The 23,462-nt window shown below is 38.4% G+C and overlaps 1 protein-coding gene across 5 annotated transcripts in view; it reads right to left on the bottom strand.

Annotated features, from left to right (window-relative positions):
* Nucleotides 1-353: 353 nt before the first annotated feature.
* The window catches only part of LOC106603848 (gamma-aminobutyric acid receptor subunit gamma-2), a 75,796-nt gene continuing 52,687 nt past the window's right edge, over nucleotides 354-23,462 (bottom strand). The window contains exons 8-10 of one of the 5 annotated variants that reach the window (XM_014198039.2): nucleotides 18,390-18,595; nucleotides 8,511-8,534; nucleotides 354-5,035 (exon numbers count right to left, since the gene is read on the bottom strand). In XM_014198039.2, the coding sequence (XP_014053514.1) occupies nucleotides 4,754-5,035; nucleotides 8,511-8,534; nucleotides 18,390-18,595 (512 nt within the window). In that variant the 3' untranslated portion in view covers nucleotides 354-4,753. The remainder of the gene's footprint in view (nucleotides 5,036-8,510; nucleotides 8,535-18,389; nucleotides 18,596-23,462) is intronic. The other 4 variants (XM_014198040.2, XM_014198041.2, XM_014198042.2 and 1 more) reach the window with 4 other exon arrangements.

Below are 23,462 nucleotides of genomic sequence, written 5' to 3'. Positions count from 1 at the left end.
ATATGGTCTATAACCCTCAAACTCAACTCTGGACTTCTAAACCAGTTCCACTGTATTTTCTTTCATTGTTACCCTCTAATCAGAGACTGATTTATACCTGGGACACCAGGTGTGTGCAATTAATTATCATTTAAAACAGAAAACAGCAGGCTCCCGACCTCATAGGTTGAATACCCCTGGTCTATACAGCGTGAGAAACCAGCATCAAATGTTCCAGTGTGTCATGTTTTGATGCATGGTCGCATTTGTTTGTGTTATACCATGCCATTGCTAGAATAACAGCAATGTATATTAAATAGATGTATTGTAATACTATGTACATAACGTGTTGATTTGACAAACAAGACACATTGATAAATGCAATCATTTTATTATAAAATTCCACAGCTGTGTGCAATTCCCTTATGAAAAGGATATTTTCAGTACATTTAGTGTATTATGCAGACCCCAAGAATAATTCATCAATGTCCTCAAGAAATATACAGAGATGGCAAACAACTAACATATCAACGGAATTTATAATATATTTATTTTGTATTTGGAACCCAGGTACCCAATACAGCAATGATGGTGTGGTATATATAATTGTTTTTCCCAGTCTGACAAAATATATAACAATATAAATTATTTACATGTGATCTTCACATGGGTCTTATTTATAGTTTGCCCAAAATAAAATAACTCTGTCTTCCTTGATCGTTGAATGCTCAGTCTTCATCTAACATAAATGTGATGGTCGAATAGATGGAGGCAAGGCATGGGGCCAAATTAAGCTGAGTAATACCACATTACTTCAATGTCAGAAATATATTAATCTTTGTGATTGACCTATATATTTTATGCAAATACTGTATATTTTATGATATCTTTGCAAGTACCAGCAGACTTCCAAAACCTTCAACAGTTTATACAACTGTATGTACGATACTGTAAACTAGCACAAGAAAATAAAGAAATCACAAAAATACAATTTAATGTTTTTTTGTGGTTATAGTAAAGTAACATTTAAATAGTTGATAGAAATAATCAGATTTTGTATGCCATCCCCGTTCAATAACATGACCTCTCAAGCTCGAAAGACTGGTGGGTCGTTGGGTATTTATAAACCAAATACAGTTCTTCCACTCTGGCTTGATACCTCAGTAACTACTTCCTCAGTTTAAAACATCTCTACTTTCTGACTGCACTCAGTCCTTCATACAAACGAAGAAAACATGATGCCTTATGCTAACTCATTCTCTTTTCATAGGTGAAACTTGAATTTATGAAAGTGTGCTGAAAGAAGGAGACATTTAGATAAAGCTAACTCATGGTTTAGTCCTTGTGCCTTGATATTTGTTCATATGCAATAGACCATGAGAAAATGTTAAAGATATGCAAATAAAAGTCAAATTTTTGTCATATTTTCATGCTGTATGTGTTAATAGTAAATTATATAAAAATTGTGTTAAATATATTTTCTCTAAGAACACAAAACGTGTTTCTCTTGTTCACATATTATTTCCAAAAACTCCAGTGCAGCAAAACAGTTCATTTAAATTTAGAGATCCTTGGATACTATGGGTTTCTGAAAGGATATATCACATTTGTGTCAAAGTTTGGCACTTAGTTGTTCTTCCATAACCTTCCATTCCTTTACATTTTAAAAGAAGTAAACACTACACATTAAAGGCCCAGTGCAGTCTAAAACGTTTTTAAAAAAATACATTTTCAGACTATGAGGTTGGAATAATACTGTGAAATTGAGAAAATTATGATAATGCCCTTTTAGTGTAAGAGCTGTTTGAAAATACCACCTGAAATTTCAGTTTTGGCCTGCCTGGTGACATCAGGTAGCCTAGCAGTTAAGAGCGTTGTGCCAGCAACCAAAAGCTTGCTGATTCGAATCCCTGAGCTGACTAAATGAAAAATCTGTCGATGTGCACTTGAGCAAGGCAATTAACCCTAATTGCTCCTGTAAGTTGCTCTGGATAAGAGCGTCTCCTAAATTACTAAAATGTAAATAAGAGAGTTCCAAACCTCTCTGCCATTCACAGATAGTTTTCAGACCACTCCCAGAAGGTCCTAGCAAAATTCTTGCTTGAGAAATTGCTCTTCGCTAAGAAGCTATTTTTGTTAATTTTTGAAAAAACTATCACAGTAAGGTACTTAATTGTTACTCAGAAAAAGGCTGCATTGGACCTTTAAGTAAACTATCAAGTGGCCCAAAAAATCAATTCCTTTCTTTTCAAGAAGTGCAAAAAACAACATACATGCTTAAGACACACCCTGGTACTGAGTGATAGCTTCGCAACAGGTACAATATATAGGACCACTAGTGAATGAAAGCGCTTCAGTTTCCACTTCATTCAACTAACTATGGGTAGTACAGTTAATACAGAAACTCTGAAGATCACTCTAGAGTAGCACATCTGTTCAGTACCTCAGGAAGTAGCTAACATCACAGTAAAATGTCTGAAAATATATTTTCAATTGAGGCTGGTTAATAAGTAACTTTGCCACCTACCTTTTTAGCCATAACATTCAATGAACAGACTATAACTGGTCTTTAAAGCCTATGTAGACCACAACATGGAAAATAATACTACAACACGATAAATGAATTTCTACATAGAACGAAAGTGTGTCTCGTTGTTGACAAATGACATTCTCCATCTCTGTTTCGTTAAGGGCCATCTAAATAGGGAAATACAATTTCCTTGAAAAATACCCCACAATATCCCACAGGTTCAAGCATAATGTAATGATATAAATGAAAGGGGTTAAATGAAGGAAAGACAACAAACCAATAAGTGCCCCATTCAAAAATGTAAGGGTTTGTTAAGTGTTGGTTTCCTTTTGTGATCTACTATGTACATAATATCATGTTACTTACAATATGCATAATGACTTATTGATTTCGATTCAAGCACTGCTCTTTAACATCCTCGGGCTGCCTTTACCTAAGGTACTCGTTTGGAAACGTTTGGCTATGATTTGGATATATAAATATCCCTCAAGTTGCATTGTAAGACCTCTGTACCGTATGATGTGAAGCACATTAGTACTCAAAGCAGTTTGAGTACTTATGTTGACGTTCACAATGTGCTACACTATACAGTACATGAGTAATGTTGTACTGACACATTATAAACACTGGAAAAAACAACAACAAAACAAAATGAATTCCTGAACTTCTCCCAGATCAATACGTTTTCAGTGTCAGATCATTGTAATTTCCACAGTGTGTCTCTTCAAAGAGAGTAAGGCTTATGCATCTGGTCTGGTCACAAGCAGATGCTTTCTTCTCCACGGAGCTGTCAAGTTCAGCAATATTCCTCCAGTTAAATTGTTAGTTTTTGTGCCTTAAGTCCCCCTAAACCACCCATTGAGACAGATGGATCTGTTTTAATGCAGTGACTAAGCAATGCTGTTCAGTCTTATGGCAAATGAGAGTGTGTTTTCTGTCACTGAGAGTTTGGGCATTTTGATGGGTGTAGGCATTCAGAACTACTGCCGCTTCCAGTGTAGACACTCAACGTGCCAGCCGAATGAAGTAAAACACTGCTTGCTGTGTTTGTGTAATACTCACGTCCACCAAGTGGTTGTCGGGGAGAAAAAGGAGCAGAATATTTTTGGGATGTTTTTGATGCCTATTTTTTATCTACACACTTCCCATAGGAGCCAGCACAGCCACACCTGTGTCAATTGAAGAAGATTGCCAGAAATAGCAAAGTGTTTGAAAAGGAAGATTAGGTCCTCAGAACACTACAAGTTCATAAAAGTTTATATAACATTTTTCCTGTAAGGTCTGTATTGATCCTGTCTTAATACATATTGGTGGAGATGAACATGAACTTAGAAGTCAACATCTGAAAGTATTTTTGTCTCATTTTCTACTTTTCCTAAAAAAATGATGAATAATCAGCCGTGTTCTTTTTTTGCATCCATAGCCAACAATAGAATACCTTAAAACGTGTTGAATTTTGGCCTGAAAGGTGCATGCAATAAATGTAAACCACTACATAATAACATATATACACAGTGTCTGTACAGTCGACCATAAACAGTCTTTTCTAGCGCTCTGACCACACATGAAAAAAAGTCATGTTCAATACTGCTAAAGTCATGTTCAACACTGCTAAAGTAATGTTTAACACTGCTAAAGTAATGTTTAACACTGCTAAAGTAATGTTTAACTGTTAGCTAAAAGAAACATATCAAAGTAAAATGTAAAATCATACTTACTGTTCAACCTATATAACTATTAAAGTGCTTTTTGTATTTTGGACGGATGAATATAGCAATAAATAAAAACATGGGAAAATAAGCTGACGTCATATCTGACATTTGTCTTCTGTAGCGCATGCGTAACTTGTTAATACAAAAAAACAGGAATCTGCCCTTTTCACTGTGATCTAATATGCTGACTAAGGGCAGTTACAAATAAAACATTGAAGCGGCCTTGATATTGAATAACTTCTACATAAACCAATACCTGACCAAGGGGAATCTGGGAAACATAGTCATGCAGAATCACTATGGTGAGCTTAGGTTCTTGCTTACACAAAGCACAGTCGATGTTCCACTATCAGACTCCACATCCCTGCATGCCTAATGGGTTTGCTACAACTTTTGCTTTAAAAAATATGAATGATCAAACAACGAAATAAAAGAGAAACAAAAATAAAAGGAAAACATTTCAGTGGGTCCCTTCTTAAAAATGGTCTTGTTGGAGCAGAACATATATTCTAAGTCTGGCTACACGCTGGATCTAGAGATAGAGATAGGAGATCCAGTAAACCAGGTTAAAGAGACCGAAAGCGGTGGGGAAACCGATGCGAGCGTACGAGTCTATCTTGGCGACACGGATGTGCAACCGCCCATGCCGCCAGGCCCCGGAGCGGCAGTCCTCGAAACAGCAGAAGAAGCTGGTGCAGTCCTTGCCGTCCAGGCACTCGTAGCCATACTCCTCATCCCGCTCCTGCATATGGGTGGCGTTGTTCATCTGGATGGCGGTGGCTGAGCGAGGGCGTATGTCCACCGTAGGGGTCTGCTTTTAACAGAGAGAGCACAGTTAGCAACTGGAGTCTAAGAGGTGAAACATGGGGGACCTAATTTAGTCTCTATCTTAGTACACAAAATATAATTTGCAACTTCACTTGGAAATTGAATATTTTTAAGCATTTCAGTAAAACACAAATAAGCCATCAGTGGTACCTGTATTTAATTAGAGTGGCTTAAAGCTGACAATGGACTATTCCCTTGAAACACACGATGCAAATTACACCTATGGGTAAAGCCAAAAGTACAAAGTATCTGGCTTCTGTAGGATACATTGTGTAGTTGGGCTTTATTTAGTCGAAAGATGATGCTAGTGCTGGGCAACCTATTTTAAGCTCTGTTTTGCACGTCATGGGAAAATACAAGGAGTATCATGGTTATCATTAGTCCCAAACCTAAACACAGTCCCTTTTTGCATAATGATTCACTCAAATTACATAATTCTTGTTCTGTATGTGGATGCCATTGTGTGGATTTCAGAGGGGGAACATTTAAGCTGTAGGATAAGAAAGACTGTTGAGCAGGGACTCACTGTTCCTCCATTTCCTATCCCTAAATGGGTTAAATCAACCTCCTTTAAAGCCTGCTCACCACTTGAGGGCACAGCCTTTCATTTCTGACAATTCCTAAAATAGTCCTTTGCTCCATCAGTCAAAGGAGGCACAATTAGCATTTTCATGGGCTTTTATCTCAAAATGGCAAGCCACCTTTGCACATATGTCTTCTCTCGTGATTAACTATAAGACTGAGTTTTTGCTGACCCAGCATAATATTTTGTGTATGATTCATTTAGAAATATAATGATGCAGTTACATACAGTATTGTATTGTTCCACTTCAAATAAACTGAATGGAATCGCTACTAACTGAACAGAGCCCAAAGCCTTTAGCCTCTAACACCTAGCGTCTAACCCCTAACCTCTAGTCCCTAACCTCTAGCCCTAGCCTCTAGGCCCTATCCCGTAGCCTCTAACCCCTAGTACCTAGCCTCTAATCTCTAACCCCTAGTCCCTAGCCTCTAACCCCTAGCCTCTAGTCCCTATCCCCTAACCTCTAGCCCCTAACCCATAGGCACTAATCCCTAACCTCTAGGTCCTATCCCGTAGCCTTTAGCCTCTTGGAAGTTTTTTTCCTTTTCATTAGGCTTTATTGTAGCTAATGGATGTCATACCAGTGCTATCTATAGGTAATCATACTGCTTTCCTAATGTCCTCATAAAATTAATTATATGTGTGTCAAGTACCATCAAATGCCTAAGCATTGGGGTTAAATTGTTTTAAGGCATGTGTCATCATAAAAAATCAAAACACTGATTTGACTGTAGCTCCTTCTCTGCAGCTCAAATTTGCCCAGCACTAGAATACAAGTATGCTTGTAGTTCCTTTGAAAACGATGCATAACCACATGTAAAGATTGGTTGGTTCCACATTATACTCTGATTGACAACCAGGGGATTTGCAGCTAGGTGGAAAATATACAGGTTAATACAACCTAATAATTTCATGTGGAGAGTTTGAAAATAAACACATTCATTGGACCAGCTCTGTGGCTGATTCTACAGGGATAGCATTGAAAATGTCACCAATGGTCGAGAAATCAAGTAATAAAGTGGCTGCAGATAATTTTTTATATATTTTTTAAAGAATATAATGACAGTAAAACAGTTATGTTGTGTTTGGTGAGTAGTTAGTTAAAATGGGAAACTTTTTGTACTGCTAACATTTGCTTCCAGTCACTTTCGCTCGTTAATTCTGTAGAATCAGCAATGGCGCTGGTCCAAAGAATTTGTTAATTTTCCAACGCTTCCGCATGGAATTATTACATTGTTTTAACCTTTTATCATCAACCTAGATTTGCACCAGGAAGCAGCATCAGGTCATGTGACTTGGTTCTCAAAGGGGGGGGTTGCACGGGAGAAGGAAGCGTGTAGTGGAAGCTAGCTCAAGCAGAAGAGCAAACCCAGATCCTGCAGTGTGGCCGGGGTTTGCAAACAAAAGTGGCATAACCAGCTTTAACCGGATGAAGTAGACAACCTCTCAAAATGAATAATTGACAGAAACACTTAGGGCTCTACTCAATCCGCACCGTGGAAGTTCAGCTTTACAGGTTGAATATAGGCCTTAGTCTCCTACTCTGGATCCCTACCACTATAATCAAAGCTTAGTGTCAGCTGTAGCTCATTTTCTGTCCATTATTTAAAATAGCTATAAAAATGGCCTCACTTTAAATGGCTGGTTCAAATGTTTACCATACTTACAGTATCCTCTGACTAGTGGTATTTAAATTCAGTCAAATTACCCCATTATGAAATGTTACACTTCCATGTAATAGATTCAGGGTGATTCCATTTTTTAAAGCACACCATCTTCTTTACTTGAGTGTTAAATATACAGGTAACTGCCAAAATAAAGTAAACACCAACATAAAGCGTCTTAAGAGGGCATTGGGCCACAACAAGCCAGAACAGCTTCAATGCACCTTGGCATAGATTCTACAAGTGTCTGGAACTCTATTGGAGGGATTCACACCATTCTTCCACGAGAAATTCCATAATTTGGTGTTTTGTTGATGGTGGTGGAAAACGCCGTCTCAGGCGCCGCTCCTGAATCTCCCATAAGTTCAAAATGGGTTGAGATCTGGTGACTGAGACGGCCATGGCATGTGCTTTACATCGTTTTCATGCTCATCAAACCATTCAGTGACCTCTCGTGCCCTGTGGATGGGGCATTGTCATTCTATGGGGGCACAGCCATGATAGCAGCATTGCCCAGCATTTTATACATGACCCTAAGCATGATGGGATGCTAATTGCTTAATTAACTCAGGAACCACACCTGTGTGGAAGCACCTGCTTTCAATATACTTTGTACGCCTCACTTAAGTGTTTCCATTATTTTGGCAGTTACCTGTAGCTCTTCAGTAGCACCCTGTGCACTGTGAGTGTTTCAGAGATTACTGGGGCTAAATCTACTCTGCTGTGTGTGGAGCCATTAAAATGATCACTACTAATTAGGCTTAACACAGTGTAGGGGTTGTCTATTTCAGTCTGTTAAGGCTCTGCTGATTCTATAGGAAGCGTCAGGTTAAAAGCCCCACAAACACACGGGTAGCTTAGCTTTACAGGGGGAATAGAGCTGCCACTGCTTTACTGTTAAAATTGCACCGTGTAAAAAATAAAATAAAAAGTCAGAACGAAACCATTTTGCACCATCTTTTTACTAGCTGTGGACGTGTGTGGGTTGGTTATATGAGAGAGCAGAATGTTGTCATTACACAAGTACGTCTGGCTGCCTCTGCACAGTGAGCGCTTTGTTTGGTGGTATTGTGGAGGACATTCTGAGGTGAAGGTAAAGAAAGGGTCTCTAAAACAGACATTTAGCAGTGAGGTACACTAGCTGGGTACAGAGACAGGCAAAATGCAGCAGACACATGCAGTCAATAGATGAAACTCAGACACAGGCAATATACCTTTGAGGAAAAGAGCCGGAGGAGCTTTTGTCCCAACAGGAAACAAAGAATATGTGGAATTAAAAGAGAACAACACAAAAAAGAACAAATGTAAAAAGACAAACAGAGAGAACGTCTAAAGAAAGTAACACCGTAGAAGTAGGAAGGGAACAACATACTGTTGAGACACACATACAGGAGGAAGATGCAGGACTGGATACATCAAATTGTGGACCAGGTTGATCCCCAGTCAATTCTACATTTAGAGATGTGCTATATCCATGAAACAAACTTGACATCAACGATTTAGGGATGATATTGATCCTAGTCGGGCTCAAAGCTGACCCGTTACACCAAGACAAGACAATGGCATTTCTAAGCCCAGTTAAAGGCATTTTTATCTGAAAAACACATTGAACATGGATTTGTAGTACTTTATACTCTCAAACTACTGTATCTTCAAAAATGCTTTTTTACTGATTTTATTTCCTGTTAACAAAATTTGTCCTAATGGAATAACACATCAGTTCCAGTATGCATACATATAACAGATTGATTATAAATACACTGTTGTTGTCTACATGCATAATACAATTATTGGAACAATTACTGTACCATCATAACATTGAAATAGGACATCATTATTTATTTATTTATTTATTTTTTAATAAAAAAAAATGGTTAGATCCTTACACATAAAACCCATGATAGATGAAAATGGTTAGACCCTTACAAAAAACACTTGAGAAATGAAAATGGATAGACCCTAACACCCAAAACCCACGAGAAATGAAAATGGTTAGACCCTTACACCCAAAACCCATGAGAAATGAAAATGCTCATACCCTTACACCCAAAATATGAGACATGAAAACAGTTAGACCCTTACACCCAAAACCTATGAGAAATGAAAATGGTTAGACTCTTATACCCAAAACCTATGAGAAATAAAAACGGATAGACACTAACATGCAAAATCTATGAGAAATTAAAACGGTTAGACCCTTACACCCAAAACCTATGAGAAATGAAAACATTTAGACCCAAAGACCCAAAACCTATGAGAAATGAAAATGGTTAGACCCTTACAGCATAAAAACCTATGAAAAATGAAAATGGATAAACCATTACTCCCAAAACCTGTGAGAAATAAAAATGGTTAGACTATTACACCCAAAACCTATGAGAAATGAAAATGGTTTGACCCTTACACCCAAAACCCATGAGAAATGAAAAATGTTAGACCCTTACACCCAAAACCCATAACACATTAAAATGGTCAGACCCTTAGAACCAAAACCTATGAGAAATGAAAAAGGTTAGACACTTACACTCAAAACATATGAGAAAGGAAAATGGTTAGTCCCTTACACTCAAAACCTATGAGAAATGGAAATGATTAGACCCTTACACCATAAAAACCTATGAGAAATGAAAATGGATAAACCATTACACCCAAAACCTACGAGAAATGGAAAAGGTTAGGCCCTTACACCACATAAACCTATGAGAAATAAAAACGGATAGTCCTTTAGACCCAAAACCTATGAGAAATGAAAATGGATGGACCATTACACGGAACTCAAACCGGCTGCGCGCGTGCGCCATCATGCGCTTTCGTGCATACATTTATTTTGTCCCCCCACACCAAACGGGACCACGACACGCAGGTTAAAATATCAAAACAAACTCTGAACTAATGACATTAATTTCGGGGACAGGTCGAAAAGCATTAAACATGAATGGCAATTTAGCTAGTTAGCTTGCACTTGCTAGCTAATTTGTCCTATTTAGCTAGCTTGCTGTTGCTAGCTAATTTGTCCTGGGATATAAACATTGAGTTGTTATTTTACCTGAAATGCACAAGGTCCTCTACTCCGACAATTAATCCACACATAAAACAGTCAACCGAATCGTTTCTAGTCATCTCTCCTCCTTCCAGGCTTTTTCATCTTTGAACTTATATGGTGATCGTCATCTAAACTTTCATAGTATTACCACGACGACCGGCAAAACAGTTCGTCTTTCAATCACCCACGTGGGTATAACCAATGAGGAGATGGCACGTGGGTACCTGCTTCTATAAACCAATGAGGAGATGGGAGAGGCAGGACTTGCAGCGCGATCTGCGTCAGAAATAGAAAGGAGTTCTATTTTAGCCCTTGGCAACGCAGACGCTTGTTGGCGAGTGCGAGCAGAGTGGGTGCCATAATTGAATAACATGGATTTCTAAATGTATTTTGCGACGCTCACGCACGCGACGTGTCCGGTCTGGTCAGCATGTTACACCCAAAACCTATGAAAAATGAAACTGCTTAGACCATTACACCATAAAAACCTATGAGAAATGAAAATGGTTAGACACTTACAACCAAAACCTATCAGAAATAAAAACGGATAGACCCTAACACCCAAAAGCTATGAGAAATTAAAATGGTTAGACCCTTATACCCAAAATCTATGAGAAATGAAAACAGTTAGACACAAAGACCCAAAACCTATGAGAAATGAAAATGGTTAGACCCTTACACCGTAAAACCTATGAGAAATGAAAATGGATAGACCCTTACACACAAAACCCATGAGAAATGAAAATGGTTAGACCCTTACACTATAAATCTATGAGAAATGAAAATGGTTAGACCCTAACACCCAAAATATGAGTCATGAAAACAGTTAGACACTTACACCCAAAACCTATGATAAATGAAAAATGTTAGACCCTTACACCCAAAACCTATGAGAAATGAAAATGGTTAGACCCTTACACCGTAAAACCTATGAGAAATGAAAATGGATAGACCCTTACACACAAAACCCATGAGAAATGAAAATGGTTAGACCCTTACACTATAAATCTATGAGAAATGAAAATGGTTAGACCCTAACACCCAAAATATGAGTCATGAAAACAGTTAGACACTTACACCCAAAACCTATGATAAATGAAAAATGTTAGACCCTTACACCCAAAACCTATGAGAAATGAAAATGGTTAGACCCTTAGACCAAAAACCTATGAGAAATAAAAATGGATGGACCATTACACCCAAAACCTACAAGAAATGAAACTGGTTAGACCCTTACACCCAAAATCAACGAGAAATGAAAATGGTTAGACCCTTATACCCAAAACCCATGAGAAATAAAAACGAATAGACACTAAAATCCCAAATCTATGAGAAATTAAAACGGTTAGACCCTTACAAAAAAACACTTGAGAAATGAAAATGGATAGACCCTTTCACCCAAAATGTATGAGAAATTAAAATGGTTAGACCCTTACACCCAAAAATGTATGAGAAATTGAAATGGTTAGACCCTTACACTCAAAATGTATGACAAATGAAAATTGTTAGAGCCTTACACCATAAAAACCTATGAGAAATGAAGATGGTTAGACCCTTACACCAAAAATGTATGAGAAATTAAAATGGTTAGACCCTTACACACAAAACCTATGATAAATGAAAAATGTTAGAACCTTACAACCAAAACCCATAACGCATTAAAATGGTCAGACCCTTTGAACCAAAACCTATGAGAAATGAAAATGGTTAGACCCTTAGACCGAAAACCTATGAGAAATAAAAATGGTTAGACTATTACACCCAAAACCTATGAGAAATGAAAATGTTTAGACCCTTACACCCAAAACCCATGATACATTAAAATGGTTAGTCCCTTACACCCAAAACCTATGAGAAATTAAAACGGTTAAACCCTTACATCACAAAAACCTATGAGAAATGAAAATTATTAGACCCTTATAACCAAAACCTATGAGAAATAAAAACAGATAGACCCTTACACCCAAAGTCTATGAGAAATGAAAACAGTTAGACACAAAGACCCAAAACCTATGAGAAATGAAAATGGTTAGACCCTTACACCGTAAAACCTATGAGAAATGAAAATGGTTAGACCCTTACACCGTAAAACCTATGAGAAATGAAAATGGATAGACCCTTACACACAAAACCCATGAGAAATGAAAATGGTTAGACCCTTACACTATAAATCTATGAGAAATGAAAATGGTTAGACCCTAACACCCAAAATATGAGTCATGAAAACAGTTAGACACTTACACCCAAAACCTATGATAAATGAAAAATGTTAGACCCTTACACCCAAAACCTATGAGAAATGAAAATGGTTAGACCCTTAGACCAAAAACCTATGAGAAATAAAAATGGATGGACCATTACACCCAAAACCTACAAGAAATGAAACTGGTTAGACCCTTACACCCAAAATCAACGAGAAATGAAAATGGTTAGACCCTTATACACAAAACCCATGAGAAATAAAAACGAATAGACACTAAAATCCCAAATCTATGAGAAATTAAAACGGTTAGACCCTTACAAAAAAACACTTGAGAAATGAAAATGGATAGACCCTTTCACCCAAAATGTATGAGAAATTAAAGTGGTTAGACCCTTACACCCAAAAATGTATGAGAAATGAAAATGGTTAGACCCTAACACCCAAAATATGAGTCATGAAAACAGTTAGACACTTACACCCAAAACCTATGAGAAATTAATACGGTTAGACCCAAAGACCCTTAACCTATGAGAAATGAAAATGGTTAGACACTTCCACTCAAAACCTATGAGAAATGAAAATGGTTAGACCCTTACACCCAAAACCTATGAGAAATGAAAAATGTTAGACCCTTACACCCAAAACCCATAATACATTAAAATGGTCAGACCCTTAGACCCAAAACCTACGATAAATGAAACTGGTTAGACCCTTACACCATAAAAACCTATGAGAAATGAAAATGGTTAGTCCCTTACCCCCAAAGCCCATGAGAAATGAATATGGTTAGACCCTTTGACCAAAAACCTATGAGAACTTCAACCAAATAGACCCTTACACCCAAACGCCATAAGAAATGAAAATGGTTAGGCCCTTACACCCAAAAGCCATTAGGGGAAAAAATGGTTAGACCCCTACAGAAAATACCTAAGAGAAATGAAAATGGTTAGACCCTTATACCAAAAACCTATGAGAAATGAAAATGGTTAGACCCTTCCACTCAAAACCCATGAGAAATGAAACTGGTTAGACCCTTACACCACAAAAACCTCTGAGAAATTAAAATGATTAGACTAATACACCCAAAACCTATGAGAAATGAAAACGGTTAGACCCTAATATCCAAAACCTATGAGAAATAAAAACGGATAGACCCTTTCACCAAAATCTATGAGAAATTAAAATGGTTAGTCCCTTACACCCAAAACCTATGAAAAATGGTAGACCCTTACACCCAAAACCCATAATACATTAAAATGGTTAGACCCTTAGACCAAAACCTATGAGAAATGAAAATGGTTAGACCCTTACACCCAAAATGTATGAGAAATTAAAATGGTTAGACCATTACACTCAAAATCTATGAGAAATGAAAATGGATAGACCCTAACACCCAAAATATGAGACATGAAAACAGTTAGACACTTAGACCCAAAACCTATGACAAATTAAAAAGGTTAGACCCTTACACCATAAAAACCTATGAGTAATGAAAATGGTTAGTCCCTTACCCCCAAAGACCCACAACCTCTGAGAAGAGAAAATGCTTAGACACTTACACCCAAAACTTATGAGAAATGAAAATGGTTAGACACTTACACCCAAAACCTATGAGAAATGAAAATTGTTAGACCCTTACACCATAAAAACCTATGAGAAATGAAAATGGTTAGTCCCTTACCCCCAAAGCCCATGATAAATGAAAATGGTTAGTCCCTTACACCCTAAACCTACGAGAAATGAAAATGGTTAGACAATTACCCACAAAACCTATGAGAAATGAAAATTGTTAGACCCTTACACCCAAAACCCATGATACATTAAAATGGTCAGACCCTTAGACCCAAAACCTATGAGAAATGAAACTGGTTAGACCCTAACACCATAAAAACCTATGAGAAATCAAAATGGATAAACCATTACACCCAAAACCTACGAGAAATGAAACTAGTTAGACCCTTACATCACAAGAACCTATGAGAAATGAAAATTATTAGACCCTTATACCCAAAACCTATGAGAAATAAAAATGGATAGACCCTTAAACCCAAAATCTATGAGAAATGAAAACGGTTAGAACCATACACCCAAAACCTATGAGAAATTAATACAATTAGACCCAAAGACCCATAACCTATGAGAAATGAAAATGGTTAAACACTTCCACTCAAAACCTATGAGAAATGAAAATGGTTAGACCCTTACACCCAAAACCTATGAGAAATGAAAAATGTTAGACCCTTACACCCAAAACCCATAATACATTAAAATGGTCAGACCCTTAGACCCAAAACCTATGAGAAATGAAACTGGTTAGACCCTTGCACCATAAAAACCTATGAGAAATGAAAATGGTTAGTCCCTTACACCCAAAGCCAATGAGAAATTAAAATGGTTTGACAATTACCCCCAAAGCCCATGAGAAATTAAAATGGTTAGACCCTTAGACCAAAAACCTATGAGAAATTAAAACAAATAGACCCTTACACCCAAAAGCCATAAGAAATGAAAATGGTTAGGCCCTTACACCCAAAACCTAAGAGAAATGAAAATGGTTAGACCCTTACACTCAAAACCCATGATAAATGAAAATGGTTAGACCCTTTCACCACAAAAACCTCTGAGAAATGAAAATGATTAGACTAATACACCCAAAACCAATGAGAAATGAAAACGGTTAGACCCTAATAGCCAAAACCTATGAGAAATAAAAACTGATAGACCCTTTCACCAAAATCTATGAGAAATTAAAATGGTTAGACCCTTAGACCAAAAACCTATGAGAAATTAAAACAAATAGACCCTTACACCCAAAAGCCATAAGAAATGAAAATGGTTAGGCCCTTACACCCAAAAGCCATGAGAAAAAAAATGGTTAGACCCCTACAGAAAATACCTATGAGAAATTAAAATGGTTAGACCCTTATACCAAAAATCTCTGAGAAATGAAAATGGTTAGACACTTACACCCAAAACCTACAAGAAATTAAACTGGTTAGACCCTTACACCATAAAATCCTATGAGAAATGAAAATGGTTAGACCCTTACACTCAAAACCTAAGAGAAATGAAAATGGTTAGACCCTTACACTCAAAACCCATGATAAATGAAAATGGTTAGACCCTTTCACCACAAAAACCTCTGAGAAATGAAAATGATTAGACTAATACACCCAAAACCAATGAGAAATGAAAACGGTTAGACCCTAATAGCCAAAACCTATGAGAAATAAAAACTGATAGACCCTTTCACCAAAATCTATGAGAAATTAAAATGGTTAGTCCCTTACACCCAAAACCTATGAGAAATTAAAACAGTTAGACCCAAAGACCCAAAACGTATGAGAAATGAAAATGGTTAGACCCTTACACCCAAAACCTATGAAAAATGAAAAATGGTAGACCCTTACACCCAAAACCCATAATACTGTACATTAAAATGGTTAGACCCTTAGACCAAAAACCTATCAGAAATGAAAATGGTTAGACAATTACCCCCAAAACCTATGAGAAATGAAAATGGTTAGGCCCCTACACCCAAAAGCCATGAGAAAAGAAAATGGTTAGACCCCTACAGAAAATACCTATGAGAAATTAAAATGGTTAGACCCTTAAACCAAAAATCTCTGAGAAATGAAAATGGTTAGACACTTACACCCAAAACCTACAAGAAATGAAACTGGTTAGACCCTTACACCATAAAAACCTATGAGAAATGAAAATGGTTAGACCCTTACACTCAAAACCTAAGAGAAATGAAAATGGTTAGACCATTTCACTCAAAACCCATGATAAATGAAAATGGTTAAACACTTCCACTCAAAACCTATGAGAAATGAAAATGGTTAGACCCTTACACCCAAAACCTATGAGAAATGAAAAATGTTAGACCCTTACACCCAAAACCCATAATACATTAAAATGGTCAGACCCTTAGACCCAAAACCTATGAGAAATGAAACTGGTTAGACCCTTGCACCATAAAAACCTATGAGAAATGAAAATGGTTAGTCCCTTACACCCAAAGCCAATGAGAAATTAAAATGGTTTGACAATTACCCCCAAAGCCCATGAGAAATGAAAATGGTTAGACCCTTAGACCAAAAACCTATGAGAAATGAAACTGGTTAGACCCTTGCACCATAAAAACCTATGAAAATGGTTAGTCCCTTACACCCAAAGCCAATGAGAAATTAAAATGGTTAGACCCTTAGACCAAAAACCTATGAGAAATTAAAACAAATAGACCCTTACACCCAAAACCTACAAGAAATGAAACTGGTTAGACCCTTACACCATAAAAACCTATGAGAAATGAAAATGGTTAGACCCTTACACTCAAAACCTAAGAGAAATGAAAATGGTTAGACCCTTACACTCAAAACCCATGATAAATGAAAATGGTTAGACCCTTTCACCACAAAAACCTCTGAGAAATTAAAATGATTAGACTAATACACCCAAAACCAATGAGAAATGAAAACGGTTAGACCCTAATAGCCAAAACCTATGAGAAATAAAAACGGATAGACCCTTTCACCAAAATATATGAGAAATTAAAATGGTTAGTCCCTTACACCCAAAACCTATGAGAAATTAAAACAGTTAGACCCAAAGACCCAAAACGTATGAGAAATGAAAATGGTTAGATCCTTACACCCAAAACCTATGAAAAATGGTAGACCCTTACACCCAAAACCCATAATACTGTACATTAAAATGGTTAGACCCTTAGACCAAAAACCTATCAGAAATGAAAATGGTTAGACAATTACCCCCAAAACCTATGAGAAATGAAAATGGTTAGGCCCCTACACCCAAAAGCCATGAGAAAAGAAAATGGTTAGACCCCTACAGAAAATACCTATGAGAAATGAAAATGGTTAGACCCTTAGACCAAAAACCTCTGAGAAATTAAAACGGATTGACCATTACACCCAGAACCTAGGAGAAATGAAAATGGTTACACCCTTACACCATAAAAACCTATGAGAAATGAAAATGGTTTGTCTCTTACACCCAAACCCTATGAGAAATGAAAATGGTTAGACCCTTACACCCAAAACCTATGAGAAATGAAAATGGTTAGACCCTTACACCCAAAACCTATGAGAATAAAAAATATGTTATTTCCTCGATTTCCTTTTTTATTCATGAAGATCAAAAGCATCTGAGTCAAAGGCTTCTGCATCACAACTTGGCAGACCATGTGAAGAACCTCATTTAGAACATCCCCTTAGAGAAAGCAAACTGGCATTACACCTTCAGATCGTCAAAACTCATTCACCCAGCACACATTTATATCCAAAAGCAAATCTTACTTACAGAGAAGCTGAAACTGGAGCACTCCACAGCCTGTTAAGGACCTAGCTAGCTAACTCTGGTGCTTTTACTTTAGCTGTCATGATGTTGTGGGGATTTGAAGCCCCAACACCTTCTGGTCATGTGATGAGGTTTTAAAATTGTACTGCACAGCTGTGGTATGGATTAAGGACAGGTTCTATGTCTCTCGTAGACTGCATGGCAAGAGATGCCCTCACAATGACTGCTCCCATCAGAGAAACTAGTAGTAGTAGGCTTTGCATTACAGTAACACAGTAATACAGTGATTGGGTGAGCCTTTCAGAGACTGGAAATAACTCTGTGTTTGGAGAGTGTTGTAATCCCCACCCCTTGACCTGGCCTATTCCTAATATAAACACATTCTCACAGGTAAGGTCAACATTCTTTGCAAACACATTAAGCTCAAAATGTGTCTGACATTCATCTCAGCTATTCTGACCATTTTATCTTCACTACTTGAGTAGAGTCATTGTGTGCCCACTTTGTTTTGGATAAACGACTCACCGGGTTTTTTTTCTTCTTGTCCTTTTTTGTGCTTGGCTTCCTGTTGCTTACAAAGTAGTGCAGTGTTCCGTATTCTATCAGCGCGGCAAAGACGAAGATGAAGCATACGGAAACAAAGAGGTCCATGGCCGTCACGTAGGACACCTTAGGCAGCGACTTCCTGGCTATGGTACTCAGTGTAGTCATGGTCAGCACAGTGGTGATGCCTGTCAATGGACCAGATGGCCAAGAGGGTCAGACGAGGGTATAGAAAGGGTATAGCAACAAAAGATAACAGTATGCCATTTTTAGAGAGATTTGATTTTAGGACTTGGGGAGTTGATGCAGTGGAGGCAATATAAAATGTAGGATATATCGGAGACTAACAAAATAGAGTTGTGAGAGTGGTTCAGAGTGTATATATATATAATTTTTTTATTGACCTCCCTAGTCTCAGAGATGTGAGAAAAAACTGACCAAAAATTCTAAGAAACTTTCTATACAAAAATATATTCTCAGAGAGTATTAGAATGGAGCAATCTCAGACTGGTTGAACAAAATACAATATGTATGATACACAGTGGGGATGTTTGAACTATTTTAGCATGCTGCACACATCTATTTTGAAGAGAGCTTGCTATTTGATCCTTATGGGTTTTAAATGAATTACATACTTTAGGCAGGCAAAAACGTGTGTGAGCTGGGTTATGCCAAAGTGCTTTCTCTGGTCATGTAACAAGTCTAACAGATACAGTATATTATCCATAATACATCTCCAACAAATCAAAGGAATCTAAGGAAACGGTATCATTAAGTATAGTGATTAGAAATCAAGGCAGAGTATTCGAGTACTGGATTACACAAAACTAAAGGATTATGAAATGCAGAGTGTTTAATTGCAAACACTTGACACATTATGACGTACAGTTTTCCCATAATGGACGGCGTAGCAACCAACTGTTGTGGTCCGTTGATCCACAACATACACTATATATACAAAATTATGTGGACACCCCTTCAAATTAGTGGATTCAACTGTTTCAGCCACACCGTTGTTGACAAGTGCATAAAATTGAACACACAGCCATGCAATTTCCATAGACAAACATTGGCAGTATAATGGCGTTACTAAAGAGGTCAGTGACTTTCAACGTGGCACCGTCATAGGATGCCACCTTTCCAACAAGTCAATTAGTCAAATTTCTGCTCTGCTAGAGCTGCCCCGGTCAACTGTAAGTGCTGTTATTGTGAAGTGGAAATGTCTAAGAGCAACAACGGCTCAGCCGCGAAGTGTTAGGCCACACAAGTTCACAGAACAGGACCGCAGAGTACTGATGTGCGTAAAAATCGTCTGTCCTCAGTTGCAACACTCACTACCGAGTTCCAAACTGCTTCTGGAAGCAATGTCAGCACAAGAACTATTCGTCGGGAGCTTCATGAAATTTGTTTCCATGGCCAAGCAGCCGCACAACAAGCCTAACATCACAATGCGCAATGCCAAGTGTGGAAATGCGTTCTCTGGAGTGATGAATCACGCAGTCCGACGGACAAATCTCGATTTGGCGGATGCCGGGAAAACGCTACCTGCCTCACTGCATAGTGACAACTGTAAAGTTTGGTGGAGGAGGAATAATGGTCTGGGGCTGTTTTTCATGGTTCTACATGGTACCTCAGTAGTGTTCTTGTGGCTGAATGGAAGCAAGTCCCCGCGACAATGTTCCAACATCTAGTGGAAAGCCTTCCTAAAAGAGTGGAGGCTGTTAAAGCAGCAAAGGGGGGGACCAACTCCATATTAATGCCCGAGATTTTACAATGAAATGTTCGACAAGCAGGTGTCCACATACTTTTGGTCATGTAGTGTATCTCTTCTTTCAAGTTCAGCCATACCATCCATGCCTTACCACCAGCCATCTGGTGCAAAGGGATCAGTGTTCATTTTGGCAGCTATTTAGTATTAGTCTTAAAATATATCTGAGCCTTAGTCACACTTAGTCATTTTATCCATCATTAGTTTTAGTTATTATCAATTGACTAAAACTCCGGACAATTTTAGTCAGTGCATTTTTCCCCATTAAATAATTAATATTTACCTCTAACTTCCATCATGTGCACATTCACATCCAACTAGGCCTAATATCCCTTCATACAACTGGCACATTGCTATTGAGGAAGATTGTAACCAAGGCTACAAAGCCTTGGAAACAGGTTAAACAATTTATGTATAGGCCTACAGCTCTTTTCTCCCAATCATAACCAATGAGAGAATCGCATTCAGTATTCTGCAAAGGCATGCATGCGTAAAATTGAACAATGGGGCAGCAGGGTAGCTTAGTGGTTAGAGATTTGGGCTAGTAACCGAAAGGTTGCAAGTTCGAATCCCCGAGCTGATAAGGTACAAATCTGTCGTCCTGCCCCTTTAACCTAGGCCGTCATTGAAAATAAGAATTTGTTCTTAACTGACTTGCCTAGTTAAATAAAGGTTAAAAAAAATACAGATGAAAAGCAGCTACATATCAAATTGAATGTCCATGTTTTCGTCAACTAAAAATGAAAACTCATTTGTTACAGTTATAAATTCAGCAAAAAAAGAAACGTCCCCTTTTCAGGATCCTGTCTTTCAAAGATAATTCGTAAAAATCCAAATAAATTCACAGATCTCCATTGTAAATGTTCAATGAACCATAAACAGTTAATGAACATGCACCTGTGGAACGGTCGTTAAGACACTAACAGCTTATAGACGGTAGGCAATTCAGGTCACAGTTATGAAAACGTAGGACTCTAAAGAGGCCTTTCTACTGACTCTGAAAAACACCAAAAGAAAGATGCCCAGGGTCCCTGCTCATTTGCGTGAACGTGCCTTAGGCATGCTGCAAGGAGGCATGAGGACTGCAGATGTGGCCAGGGAAATAAATTGCAATGCCCGTACTGTGAGACACCTATGTCAGCACTACAGGGAGACAGGATGGACAGCTGAGCAGACCACGTGTAACAACACCTGCATAGGATTGGTACATCCGAACATCACACCTGCGGGACAGGTACAGGATGGCAACAACAACTGCCCGAGTTACACCAGGAACGCACAGTCCGTCCATCAGTGCTCAGACTGTCCGCAATAGGCTGAGAGAGGCTGGACTGAGGGCTTGTAGGCCTGTTGTAAGGCAGGTCCTCATCAGACATCACCGGCAACAACGTCGCCTATGGGCACAAACCCACCGTTGCTGGACCAGACAGGGCAAAAAGAGCTCTTCACTGACGAGTCGCGGTTTTGTCTCACCGGGGGTGATGGTCTGATTCGCGTTTATCGTCAAAGGAATGAGCGATACACCGAGGCCTGTACTCTGGAGCGGGATCGATTTGGAGGTGGAGGGTCCGTCATGGTCTGGGGCAGTGGGTCAAAGCATCATCGCACTGAGCTTGTTGTCATTGCAGGCAATCTCAACGCTGTGCTCATGTGATACCATTCCTGCAGGCTCATCCTGACATGACCCTCCAGCATGACAATGCCACCAGCCATACTGTTCATTCTGTTCGTGATTTCCTGCAAGACATGAATGTCAGTGTTCTGCCATGGCCAGCGAAGAGCCCGGATCGCAATTCCATTGAGCACATCTGGGACCTGTTGGATCGGAGGGTGAGAACTAGGGCAATTCCCCCAAGAAATGACTGGGAACTTGCAGCAAGAACTGGCAAATCTGGTGCAGTCCATGAGGAGGAGATGCACTGCAGTACTTAATGCAGCTGGTGGCCACACCAGATACTGAATGTTACTTTTGATTTTGACCCCCCCTTTGTTCATGGACACATTATTCCATTTGTGTTAGTCACATGTCTGTGGAACTTGTTCAGTTTATGTCGCAGTTGTTGAACCTTGTTATGTTCATACAAATATTTACACATGTTAAGTGTGCTGAAAATAAACGCAGTTGACAGTGAGAGGATGTTTCTTTTTTTGCTGAGTTTAGTTTTTTTCCACGGCAACTCGTTTCTCGTTTCATTAAATAGGTTGTTGAGTAATATTTTTCGTCATAGTTATTGTTGACAATTAACACTGCATGGGATCTTTGTCATCGAGACATGATGATGTGGAGGGAAATACCACACCAGGGGAAACCCTTTAACGTAGCACACAGATACTACAGATGCGTGTTTAGTGAGTACAGCTACCAACATCCCTGCCTCAAACACACACCACAGCTCTTCAACAAACCACTCTAATAGATCACGAGGGCTTTGCAGCTAATATGGTTTTATTTGTGTCTATTTTTCATGCAAAACGAGAGACATCATCATGTCTCAAGATAAATGTTGCAATATCTATGGAGGTGCCTGGAGTGATTGTCATATTTGGTTGGATGGCACTGAAGGATTAAGAATAATGTGACAGCCATTAATCCTTCCAGCTAGCTAACCAACATTAACCTCCCGGTTATCTTTGGGAAGGAAATTAAGCCATTTGACTCCATTTTCATGTTGCTAGGTAATTCATTTTGTCCTAATATTTAATATTTAATGAAGATTATAAGATAACAATAATAAGATATAGACACCTGCAATAAATAAAATAACAAGTTAACCTCTCACAGTGATAGGGTATAACATTGCTTCTAAAGGTGAAACGTCTCTTCTCTGATTGGAAGTGGATGTCCGTGTTCTGGATTAATTTACACTCAGCAATGCTTCTAATGATCCTGGTGAGGGCTTGTGTTCAGGTTTGAGAAGCTTGGAGAAGCAAGGAGCTGACTAAAGAATATGTAACTATAAGAGGACATACTCTGAAGTCGTCCGCCCTTCGGAGACAAGAGCGGGTTCAAAAGTTCACACATTCTGCAAAAAAGTCCCCCTTTTTGCCTTAAGCAAAGTTGGCCACCTGTATTTTCACACTGAGGCTGTATCTCCCCTGCTGTGTAGCATAATGAATGTCTAATTAAGATATGTATAAAAACAGATGTGCCCGTCTGGGCTCATATCATCAAGAAGGACTAGTTACTGAAGCCTCTCTGGGTCGCTGAGGGTTGGTCCTGACCACAACAAGTCCTGTGTTATGAGAAGCACTGCTAATGAACTTCACTGATAATGCTGCAACGTGTT

Source organism: Salmo salar, chromosome ssa04 (assembly GCF_905237065.1).
Source record: "Salmo salar chromosome ssa04, Ssal_v3.1, whole genome shotgun sequence".
In the NCBI taxonomy this organism is placed as follows: Eukaryota; Metazoa; Chordata; class Actinopteri; order Salmoniformes; family Salmonidae; genus Salmo; species Salmo salar.
This window is presented reverse-complemented; position numbering and strand designations above follow the sequence as displayed.